General features: G+C 40.4%; 1 protein-coding gene across 4 annotated transcripts in view; it reads left to right on the forward strand.

Annotated features, from left to right (window-relative positions):
• SNTG1 (syntrophin gamma 1) overlaps positions 1-12,898 on the forward strand; it is a 480,938-nt gene that overhangs the window by 346,975 nt on the left and 121,065 nt on the right. For all 4 annotated transcript variants that reach the window (XM_061171420.1, XM_061171419.1, XM_061171421.1 and 1 more), the window contains exons 10-11: positions 1,641-1,723; positions 7,277-7,407. In XM_061171420.1, the coding sequence (XP_061027403.1) occupies positions 1,641-1,723; positions 7,277-7,407 (214 nt within the window). The remainder of the gene's footprint in view (positions 1-1,640; positions 1,724-7,276; positions 7,408-12,898) is intronic.

The raw sequence follows: 12,898 nt of genomic DNA on the forward strand, positions 1-12,898 counted from the left end.
TTGTTTGCTCTTCCACTTCTAACATCTTAAGACACAAGCATAGATCACTGAGTTTACATCTACCTTCTTTTTGTGCTATAGTTAAGTCTTTAAATTCCAAAGGACTGCTGTCGATGCATTACAGAATTTGATATGCTATGTTTTCATTTTATTCAGTTCAAAATGCATATGAGTTTTAAAGTAATATGTGTGTCCATTAAAAATATTGTCTCATAAGAGAGAAATGCAGAGAAAACATCAAAAGAAAAAATAGCAAAAACAAAGTATGAACTTCTTAAGATTTAAAGAGTGTGAAAACTATATCTAGGCTAGTATAGCAAAAAAGCCTGTTTCCCTTCTTAGCACCGGGAAAACTATAGAATTTCAGGGTCATAAAAGAGGAGAGCAGCATCATTTTTTGGTTTTTTTTGAGCACGTGGGTCAATACATTAGGAGTGTAACCTGTAATGATGTTTGCATTTAAGCGTTGTATGTCAAATAAAAATTGGGAATCAATTACCTTAATAGATCATATTTATCTACATTAACAACTCCAAAAAAATAATGTTTACAGAAAAAGCAATGAATCAGAAATCAAGAAATATGTATTTTAATCCTGACTGAAACAATTACTAAATTGTAAAATCTTAGAAAAATCACAGATCTTTAAGGCATATATTACTCATCTTTATTTTCTTTATACAACAGGTTTTTATTAGTTATTTTATACATATTAAACACTCATCTTTAAAAAATAGACATTGGTAGGTTTCTCATGAGGATCTAATACGAAGTGTTTTAGTTGCAAATTTACAAAATTAAATAGTGTCAATGAGGGTGCTTCCAATTACAGTATATACCAAGAACAGTTGTAAAGACAGAGCACTTACAAACTTTTTTTGCATCATGGAGAATTATGGTAAATAAACATGGGATTTGCTAGTAGATTAATACATGACATTAAATAGAATTTTGTAGCCAAACAAAATCTTGCACTTAGAAATCATTCTAAGTATGATTCATAAGAATAGGCCACTTTGGATAATAAAATGAAATAGTATTTTTTATGTGGTTGCATATTTCCCTTAATAAAACCTTAATGTTTCTGAAATAAAAGATAAATATTTAGACGTAGAGAATGGACTTGAGGACACGGGGAGGGGGAGGGGTAAGCTGGGACGAAGTGAGAGAGTGGCATGGACATATATACACTACCAAATGTAAAATAGATAGCTAGTGGGAAGCAGCCGCATAGCACAGGGAGATCAGCTAGGTGCTTTGTGACCACCTAGAGGGGTGGCATAGGGAGGGTGGGAGGGAGACGCAAGAGGGAGGCGATATGGGGATACATGTATACGTATAGCTGATTCACTTTGTTATAAAGCAGAAACTAACACACCATTGTAAAGCAATTATACTCCAATAAAGATGTTTAAAAAAAGAAAAGATAAATATTTGCAGGTCTCTTTTGGGGCCACTTTAGGTTTTAATTTTTATTTTTGTTTACTTGCAAAACCCTGGCTTTGATATAAGTGAAATACAGATTTATTTTACTACCTGGCTTACCTGATACCACTGAGTGTACTGAAGTACGCCGTGTAGAAGGTGTCCGTGTAGAACAAGTGGACTTCTAACCAAGGATGCTGTGACTCTTCCCGCAGGTGCACCGAGTGACCAGAGCAGTGGCACCTCGTCTCCCCTCTGCGACAGTGGCTTACACCTCAACTATCATCCCAACAACACAGTAAGAGGCTCAGGGCACAGTGCCCATTAATGAGGAGGGCACCCAAGAAAAAGAGATGTAGTTAGATAGAGTTTGCACAAGCTGGTCTAGGACAGGTTTCTCTGATACAGTTGAAATCCTCGGCTGCTTTATTTTTTGAGAATTATGATCATTCAGGGAGGAGAAAAATAAGTAGGTCTGTTATTTTTTACTGTTATTTTCCCCCCTCAGGTCTGTATTAAGCCCTTTGTAAGCTATAGAGACGACTTCGAGAGGTCACGTGTAAAATCATACAATCATTTTATAACATTGCATAGTATATGTAATATCGTGTTCTAAATAATTTGACATAATTTTTATCGTTTTTCTTTTGAAATTATTTAGCTAAAAGTGGCTGCATAATTTGCCATATATTAGGGTTGCTTAGCAGTCTTCGTGCACACCAGGGAATTAATGCAAAGGGAGAACATCTAACCGACACATTGTGTAAAATGTGAGGAACATTAAACTATACATGTATTTAATAATTGGTAAATTTGGCATGTTTGTATTATAAAGTGTCCATTTTTATTTTCCACCTGTACGTTGGAGTAAACAGGTTTTTTTTTTTCTTTTATAAATATTTTGAAACTCCTTGTATTTCACCCTTCAAAACATGTACACATTCTAAAGACAAAACGATTCCCTCTGGTTAAATGTGAGACTATTTCCCCTGTGCTCACAAACACGAAGAGAAGCAGAGCTCACTTTACGTAGAATTTTATTTTCCTATTCCGTGTATTAGGATGTATGTGACGTGGAGCTGCTTCTAACTTGTGTGGTTCACTGTGCATTGGAAATTCTTGACCTACTTGTGGCATTTTACTTCAGGGTCCTCCTTCTGAAGATCTGCAGGTCTCCGTGGCCTTCACTGTACAGAACTGCCCAGCATTAATCTCAGCAGAGTCCCACAGGCCTCCATGTCTTTTTCATTTGTTTGTTTTTTTGCTCTGAAAGAGGAACCCTTGGCAACATCCAAGGTTATCTCTACAAGTATAAACCAACCCCATCTGGGTGTACTTCACTGCCCTTCTCTTTTACTTTTGTTACCAGAGAGATCACTGTCACACAATAGTTAATACTTAAAATGCGGGATCTTCAGAAGATGGCAGGATCTGAGTGACTTAATTTCCTGACGAGAGAACGAGTATGCACGTCCTGTGCTCCCATCAGCTCCCTCCTCAAGGCTCTTACAACCTCCAGCCCAGTCTTTGCCTCTTGCTTCAGCAACTGCTCTGCTCGCCTCCGTCCCTTCCAGTGGAGGCGCTCTTGAGGCCTTTGATGTCTTTCCAGTCCTTTGTGCTGGGCGGTGCCCTGACCCCCGCTGCTATGAGTGTCGCTGCCCCTCTTACAGGAGCCTCTGCCTGGAATCGGTGTGGCTGCAGCCGAGGACGCAGAGATGGGGCACAGAGGCAGCCTCCCCGGCCTTGCAGGTGACACGGTGGCCACCCGCCCTCAGGAGCCCACACATAGCCAGGTGTTCCCTCCTCATCCGCTTTCTCCTGAGAGCTTTCCCCACCCATGTCACTCACACAAGAGTCCCCATCTCAGCTCTGCCATTTACTGCAGAGTGGGGACAAAGGTGCCTAGGAATATTTTTATTCTAGTTCTTGCCCCTGTGCCCTTGGACTCCTATGTAATAATAAGTGGGCAGGAAGGTCTGTGGGTAGGAGCCATTCTGGTGTGTCTTTAACTCATTCCACACAACAGCATCTACAGACTTGGTTACATGACTTGTGCCTCTAGGTGGTTGCTTGATGTAATGTCTTCCTTTACAAAGGCATAATGAGAGTAAGGAAACCGCTCAGCAGTTCTGTAACATGGCTGTCCCAAACAAATCCAGCTGTAAACTTTTCAAAAAATCTATCATCATAAATTGTTCTCACTGAGTTGTGTCGTTCCATTTTCAAGAGGCATATTTTATTTCCGTTTTTAGCATTAGGATTGAACATTATTTGACATTACTAAAGATCTTTAAGTGTAAGGAAATTAATGGCACTTATGATGTTTTAGACAATAAGAATCAAGACATATATAAATCAAAGTGTAATAAAAATAAAGACAGTAATTGCATTTAAGTTAATTGGATATTTGCTGAGAACCTACTCTGAGAAAACCCTCTTCAAGGTGCCATGGGAAAAAGTCCATTATGGTTCCTGACCCCAAAAAGTTTAAAATCCAGATCTATAAAAGTAACTGTAATGTAAGCAGGAGAATTACAATGGACCTTAGCATTCTAATATCAGAGAAAAGGGCTGCTAGATCTTTGAACATCTGACTTACAGAAATCTACAAAAATGGGGGACTTCAGACCAAATGTGAGCCCGCCCAGGAATCAGACCTGAGTGAGTCACACAGACTCGGCATCCGGTTGAGGGTGTGGAGGAAGTGTCTACTCAGAGGTTCATGAAATGAGGAGCAGTCAGAAGCGTGTCTCCTCCTGACCCATCACTAAATAATGAGGCACCTGGGAGGCGCGTTCCACAGAAAGTGTGCGGATCGCGGAGACGGGGTTCGTAAGAGAAGCACTCGGCCCTCTGCTGTGTCTGCGTCCTCACCTCTATCCCAGGCCCAGGGACTCTGTTTTTAGTTCCTGTGCCTTAATTGTTCTCTGAAGGAAATTTTGCATGAGCAGGTGCCATTTGAGTTCCCTCAAACATTCTGTGTACATTTTAAGGCAGCATTTTACACATATGAGAAAAAACACCTTATAATATATATATTAACATCACTCCACTTTCTTACATGAAAATGTAGTCTAGTCCTTCTAAGGGCCTGAGATCACTAATTTTAGCATATACAAGATTCTCCCGGTTTGCTAGCCAAAGCGAAGAAAGAATTTGCTTTGTGCTCACCAGGAGGCTTAAATTCAGATAACCAGCTAACCAGATTCTGAGAAACGTTTTTCTTAACTATATACCTTTACTGAATACTTTTATGCCAAATCCGTAACAAAATTTGGATCAGCGTTCTGCCCTGTATGCTATTCTATTTTGGCCTGATAATTGCTCTTGAGGTTATTGTATGGCAATATACCTTGAAATGTGTTACATTTTGAGAAGAGAGTTCATTTTAAAGTAAAGACTATGTAAACGCTACTTTTCCCATTCACACTATTAATATTATAGGAAACAACATTCTTGACACTGAAGAATAAAGCTCTTGGAAAGTAGTTACAGGCCTTAAAGCCATAAAAGTTTTTGTGTTTTTAGATCATTTTATACACAATTAAAAATAACTCCAAGACTGCTGTTACACAACAAGACTAGAAAGCAAATTTATATTCTACTATTGGAATTAAAATAAATAATAAGGATAAATAATTTTCAAAAGATACCAGATATTCCACTGTAAATAACAGATCTGTAAAATGAAATACATTAACCCTGATTAGCTCAATAGCTGAAGTGGGACTTATCTCGTATTTTTTATAAGAAAGAAACATAAAAGAAAGTGACATGTTTACAACTTTGGTACATAAAGACATCCAGTCAGGGTGCTACATCAGGGCATGTCAGAGATCACATGTGTTTTTACATCTGCCTATCCATGAAGTCTATAAAATGTGATTTGTAAACCTTATCATCCTCACCTATTGGTGATTGTCATTCTCCATATTCCACTACCTGTGTCTTTTATGTTCTTTTACATTTTCTATCTGTTCAGGGAACGATGAAGGGAGAGGATCTCTTTGTGCTTTTCATGAACGACAGGAAATAAATAATTTGCCTAAAGTTACATTGCAAAACTGTGAAATAATCAAGACAGACATCTGAGTCATTCTTTCCATGGTTTCAGCTCTGATTATGAAAGTTAAATGTTGTGCTGTGGTGTCAGAGGGACGTAGGTCAGAGTGAATCCTGGCCCTGTTGCTGGCAGGCTGGGGGCCTCCGGTAGACGCCTGACTGTACAACCTCTCAGGCGTGGGCCTCGAGCATGGGGCCCGGGAGCAGGTTTCAGCCGCGCGCTGCTGTGAGCTTAGTGACAGGGCTGCTCGGTCAGGTCCGGCCTGGCCACAGAAACCGCGCCCCTTTACCCCAGGGTGTCACACAGGATTGTGGTTTCAAGTGCCCTCATGCAGAAAAGACGGGAAGCAATAATTTACTGCTTCTAAAAACCTTTAGGTTTTCCTTTGGTGACAGCCTTGTCTTTGGAGATGGGTGCGGTGTGGCACAGAAGAGCTACATAACTTGCCCCAGGACTCATCAGTTGGGAAATCGGGATTTTGAACCCAGATGGTCTAATTCTTATGGGGAGCCTCAGCCCTCACATGCTGACCATCTGTGACATCTGACGTGAGGGCCAGGAGGAAGGAAACGATTAATGGGAAACCTGGGTCTGTGCCTTTCAGTCACCATAGAAGCACTGAAAGCAGCCGTCTTGCACCAAAGGCTGTGTGTCCCGGAGACCTGTCACCAGTGGAGCCCCTCGCTCTTGTCAGCCAGGCCTCCCTCCCGGGTGCTCTGAAATGCTCGCAGGATTTCGTAGACTTTCACTGGCACAATGGTTGACAATTAACCTAATGCCAGAGAACTCTCAACCTCTAGTGAAAATAATGGAAGTTTCCCCCTCCCCCCAAATAAGCAATTTTGAAGAAGTTAATACCTGAAAGAAAAGTTAATAATATCTAGACTCACAGAGGTTCAACATTTAGACTAAAATGGAATCTCCTTCTAGCATCGTCACTCAAAAATTACAGAATCTATAGCCTAGAGAGAAATCCGTGTCAGCAGTTCTCTGATCAAATGGAGGCTTGGCTTGTCCAGCCCAGGCCGACTGCACGTCAACATCATTCCCGTGCTGGTGCCAGGAAACATCGTAACAGGGAAGCTGATCCAGTGAAAGAAACATGGATCAACGTCAGCTGAGAAACTCAAATGTTATTCAAATATGTGTCTCCTGTATACATAAGGAAAAAACTTAAGCTTTTTATGAAACTTAAAATATATGTAGTTTTGAACCAGTAGTAGTTGTCTTAACATTAAAACAATATAAGAAAATACAAACATTTTATTGACATAAACATGAAATTAAAACAATGGACAAGGATTTCCTTGAGTAGTGTTTGAGGGTTGTTTTATAGGAATATTCATTCTACTCAAAAATATTTTTAAGTAAGTGATGAATCACAAGACCTTATAACAACGTTTAGTGCTTAGCAGATAGAAAATGTTTGCTAATTGAACTTACTTGATTTTTGTCACCTACTAGTTCACTGTAATTACAGTTCTGCCCCATCTTTCTCATTCTTGAATGAATTCAGTCGTTGCTACTTTATTTCTTCTTCTTCTCCTCTGCCCATTTTTCACTACAATTCTTAATCTCAGTGGCTCCCTCCTCACTTTCTTATAGAATTCCATTAACAGCGAAATGATCAAATATAACTTTATTGCTAACGAATAGGGATTTCTTGTGGTGTTCTATAAATGTCTTTTGATCATTTAAGGGTAAAATACCCCTCAAATGAAAAGGGTGTGACATCGACACTGAAAACAGAAACAGAGCAGCAACGCTGAATGTTTGTTTCCTCTCCAGGACACGCTGTCCTGCTCTTCGTGGCCCGCGTCCCCGGGCCTGCGGTGGGAAAAGCGATGGTGTGACCTCAGGCTGATTCCTCTTCTCCATTCCCGGTTCTCCCAGTACGTGCCCGGGACAGACCTGAGTCGGTGAGTTCATGTCAGTGGCCTCCGCCCGTCTGTTGGTTGAAAGTGAGACCCGGAGTGAAACGTGTAACGTGACCTGCCTTATGGGTCTTACCTTCAGGTTTCTAAAAGTAGGAAGACCCGCAGAGGAATAGCATAATGTAGTGAAACACACCTCACCGCAGGTGCTCGAGGCATAGGTTTGGCTCAGTTCTCAGCCCTGCTGACCGAGCCCCGGTGACAGTCGGGCACCAGCCCCATCACCCTGTGGCCTCTGAGTCGGGGGTCAGCTCAGTGGCTGGGTCGGCTCTGCTGCCACCAGGGAGGGTGGACGGAAGGGGCCAGTGGACACTGCTTTATCGCTGCCGGGCAGTGGTGAACGCTCAGCTCTCCATGGAACTCGGCAGACAGAGGACAGGGGATGGAGGGGGAGCTGAGGGCAGCCAGCCAGCTCCCACCACCTCACCCCACCTTGGGGATGACGGGTGGCTTGGAGCCTGAGGTCCTGCTGGGCCAGAGCGGTCAGCATGGGAAGGGGGACAGAGAGCTGAGCAGCCCCACCTCGGGCCACCTCACTCAGTCCAGCGACTGCAGGCGGGTATGGAGGCTCGGCTCCCCGCTGGACCTCACGCTACCGGAACAGGGAGCGGGGAGCTTGGAGAGCTGCTTGCTTCGCGCGGGTGGGGATGGGCAGGGCAGCTTCCTGCTCGACCCCTTGAACACCAGCAGGTGGGGAAGAGGAGGACAGAGGGAGAACCAGCTCCTGCTCTGCCTGCTGAAACCCTGGGGGGAAGGGCGGTGGTGCCACTGATGTTTGGCCAGATGAGGGCAGGTCGCCAAAAAGGTGGAATGCTTTTAGCCCACTGGTTTGCTAGCCTTTTAACTACGAGGACAGACTTTCCTTGAAGCACTTTCTTGTCTTGCTGTTGGTCATCCTGGATGGAGACCCTGGAGCACCCTGCCTAGGATACACGGGAGGCGACAGGGGAGTTCGGGAGACTGACCCCCCTGTCGCCTCTCAGCCCCACGGCCCGCAGCAGTCGCCTTACCCTTCCGCCTTTCAGGAGCTGCCTGTGCTGGCCCTCGGGTCACGTTCAAGGTCCTTTAGTTGTATTAGGGAGCCCTTGGGAGGGATGGGCTGCGCTCCCTTGCCCGGAATTGGAGGCTCACCGGTACTGATAGTCAGATATTTTTATTATGTATTTAATAGTGTTCCCTAATTTTTGTTACAATTACTTCTTTGACCCGTGGGCTATTTACAAGTGTATTGCAAAACTTCAAAATAGTTTGAGATTTTTAAAATTATCTCTTTTGTTATTGCTTCCTCGTATGATTTCATGCTGAATGGTTTCAGTGCTTTGATATTTGTTGAGACTTGATTTCACCTAGTATATAAATAATTTGGACAAGTGTTCCATATGCACTTCAAAGAATGTGCAGTGTCATTTTCCTTAGTTCAGTGTCTACATGTTTCAACTAGGTTGTATTTGTTCATTAGGGATTCTGATCCTCTGTATCATTAATGATGTTTGTGTCTGTTTATTGTCTCAGATATTGAGAGAAATGCATTAGTCTCCCAGTACGATGGTGGCTTTGTGTATTTCTCCTTTTAAGTGTGTCATTATTTGCTTTATATATTTAATTCTATATTATAGGATACAAACAGATTTAGGTTTTTTACAATTTCCTGATGATGACCCTTTTATCATTATGAAATGTCCTATATCTCTGGAATTTTTTTCTTACGTTCAAGAATTACATCAGGTATCTACACTGTATTTTCTTTTATCCATTTCTTTCAACTTTTTTTAGCCCTGTGCTATAATATGTATCTCTTCTGTGTCGCATATACTTTTTTCTTTTTTTTTTAAATTCAAAGTAACAATCTTAGTCTTTTAATTGGATTATTTAGTCTAGTTGCTTTTAACATAATCACTGGTATATCAGAGATTATATCTGCCATCTTAGTATTTGCTTTCTATTCAACACTCTAGTTCTTGTTTTTTATAATTAAAATTTTTGTTTTGAGATAATTATAGATCCATATGCAGTTGTAGAAATAATAGAGAGAGATTACATTTATTTTTTGCCCATTTTCCCAAATGGTAACATCTTGCAAAATTATAGTACAACACCCCATTTAGGAAACTGACATTGACAAAATCCACCACTCATTCATTCAGATTTCACATGCCTGAGTGTGTGTGTGTGTGTGTGTGTGTGTGTCTGTGTGTCTGTATGTTTAGTTCTATAGAATTATATCACATGCTCATGTTCTCATATCCACCAACCCAAGCACAAGGTAGAAGAGTTCCATCACCGCAAGAACCCTCCTGTTGCCTGTCTATGACCAATGCCAGCATCCTTCCTCCCCATCACATGACAACTCACTACTCTGTTCTTCACCTCTAATTATTTTGTCATTTTAAGAACATTATATAAATGGAATCCTACATTATGTAACTGTATTGGATTGAATTTTCTCACTCAGCATAATTCTTTGGTAATTCTTCCTAGTAGTTGCACTTTTCAATTGTTTACCCCTTTTTATTTCCAATAGTATTCTGATAGTATGGCTGTATCACATTTTAAAAATTCACCCCTTAAAGGACATCTGGGTTGTTCCAGTTAATTCTAAATAAAGATGCAATGAACGTTTTGTATAGATTTTTGTGGGAATGTGCATTTTCATTTCTTCAGGTAAATGTTCAAGAGCTCGCGTACGTGGCTGTGTGATAACAGCATGTTTAGTTTATTGAGAAACAGACACATTGTTTTGTAGGTGGCTGTACAGTTTTGCATTCCCACCAGCAGGATATGAGCCATCCAGTTTCTCTACATCTTTGCCAGGATTGGGAGTTGTTGCTGTCTTTTACTTTACCATTCTTACAGGTGTAAGATATAGGTATGATATATCATTGTGACCTGAATTTGCATATCCTAGTGATGTTCAACATCTTTTCATGTGCTTATTTATCACATGAAATCCTCTTTGGTGAAATGTCTCTTTGTCTTTTGACCACTTTGTAATCAGCTTTGCTTATATATTTTTATTTATTTTTTTACTGTTGAGATTTGAGAGTTTTATATATATTCAAGAAAAAAGTCCTTTGTCTCAACACACTAGTTTCTGTATTCTATTTTCTTTAACTTTTTTCTTACTTTTTGAAATAATTAAACATTTTAATTTTTTAATATTCCCTCTATTATATTGTTATATATGCATTCTTTTATTTTGTTTTAGTTATTGCCTAAATGTTACACCATATGTCTTAGTCCTTCCAGGCTGCTATAACAAAATACAGCAGATAATAACAGCAATAAACAACAGAAATTTGTTTCTCACGGTTCTGGATGCTGGAAGTCCTAGATTAAGGCACCTAGATCATGTTCTAGTCCTTTGATGAAGCCCCCCCCACCCCTTCTTGGTTCATATCTGGTGTCTTCTCACTCTGTCCTCACTTGGTGGAAGGGTCAGGGATCTCTCTGGAAGCTCTTTTATAAATCACTAACCCCAGTTCACGAGAACTCGACCCCCATGGCTCTAGCATCTCCCCAAAGCCCCACCTCTCAACACCATCACGTTGGTCACTGGGATTTCGAAACATGACTAGGAGGTGGGGCACCAACACTCAGACCATAGCACCATCCGTACATGATTTATTAGTGTTTAATGCAATTTATTAATTTTGCCTCTTTCAGAAAATTCTAGAAACTTAGAACACTTTAACTAATTCCTTTATTTCTTTCTTGTCTTTGGGCATATATATATATAGATTTGAATTATATATGTATCTTAAATTCCTCAAGATATTTTATTATTTTCAGCTAACTATTATTCAAATGTATCCTACCTTTAATCTTTCTGTTTCTCTTTATTTTTTTTCTTTTGTTTCTATTTTTCTTCTGCTTTAAGAACTTTTGAAATATTTCTGTTAACGGTATTTTTAATGTGTATACTTGTTTTCTTTTGTTTTTACTTTAAAAAATTTTTGTAGTTACATGATTTAAAAATGGTTAGCTAAAGCAATTTATGAGAAAAAAGAAATTGTATGAATCCAGATGACTTCTTACATTTTTACTTTTATGGCACCTCAACCCATCAACAGCTTTTAGTGATGAATTAATTTCACTCAGTAAATATGACAGTAATAAGCAGTTATAAACACAGCACTATTCTGAGTGGATTGCACAGCAGCTCAGATTGTTCCCGCATTCGCTCAATAAGTACTGATTTCATGCCAACGTGGGAGGTGTTGTGTTTGCTTCTTCCTGTGAAGGAGCTCACAGTCCGGTGGCAGTGGAAACAGTGAGGGGATGAAAAAGAAAAGATTAATTATTGGCCCAAGATGACAGATATACAAAGTTGTTGAGCTTGGTTCGAAACCTAGGATGTTATGGGCTGGTTGGTTTGGCCAAAGCCCATAATTTTAACTCTGATGATGTGATACGTCTCGTATTTAATGGCAACAAAGTTGTGTTACTGTCATATACTAATATGTAGCATGAATTAGAGCATCACGCTATTTTATCAGTGGGGAGACAGTTTATGTCCATCATATAGTAATGATTTAAAAGTATACGTCTCATTTCAATTCTGAAGTATCAAAATATGACAGAACATTGCAGTGTCAGGGAATTAGAATGGGAAGGTTATTAAGGAGAAGAAAGTGGTTGATGGTATTAACTATAGAATAGAAATACTGAATAGACTGAGAAACAGATTAAGCTTAAGGTGACTTTGGCTAGAGTAATTATTGGAGTGAATTGGATAGAAAAAAATGTTTGTTATGAGAAGGATAGTGACGGTAAAGTAAGGGAAACGGTGTGTAAGGATATGTCATCCATAGTGTGATGGGGGAAGGGATAGAAAATTCAAGGCGTCTCCTGCTCGTGCTTACTGGCTGAGGGGAAGGAGGAGAAAGAGCAGCCCTGTTTGGTGCACCATTGCCTTTGCCGTTCCGTCGCTCTGTTGCAGGTGGTGCTGTGCAGATGGGCTGGGAGTCATTGAACGGATTGACTTTCTTCCCTTTTCACAGACAGGCCAGCAGGTCCACAAGGACTTCGCTCTATGTGAAGCCGGAACAATTGATGATTTAAAAAATATATTCAACTAAATAACATTAAGATCCTAGTCGATTTCGCCTACTCTATGAGCCATGCAGTGTTCCTTTGTATATGTTTGGAAGTAAGATGTCCTTCAGTAGGGGGATGGATAAATAAACTATGGTACACCCAGATAGTAGAATATTATTCAGCCCTAAAAAGAAATGAACTACTGAGCCATGAAAAGACATGGGAGAACCACAGATGCATGTCACTAAGTGAAAGAAGCCAATCTGAAAATCCTACACACTGTATGATTCCAACTATATGACCTTCTGGAAAAGGTGAAACTATGGAGACAGTAAAAACATCAGTGGTTGCCAGGGGTTGGGAGGTGGAGAGAGATGAAGAGGCAGAGCAGAGATATTTGGGGGAGTGAAAATACTCTGGATTATGTTATAATAATAGA

Source organism: Eubalaena glacialis, chromosome 17, assembly GCF_028564815.1.
Source record: "Eubalaena glacialis isolate mEubGla1 chromosome 17, mEubGla1.1.hap2.+ XY, whole genome shotgun sequence".
NCBI lineage: Eukaryota > Metazoa > Chordata > Mammalia > Artiodactyla > Balaenidae > Eubalaena > Eubalaena glacialis.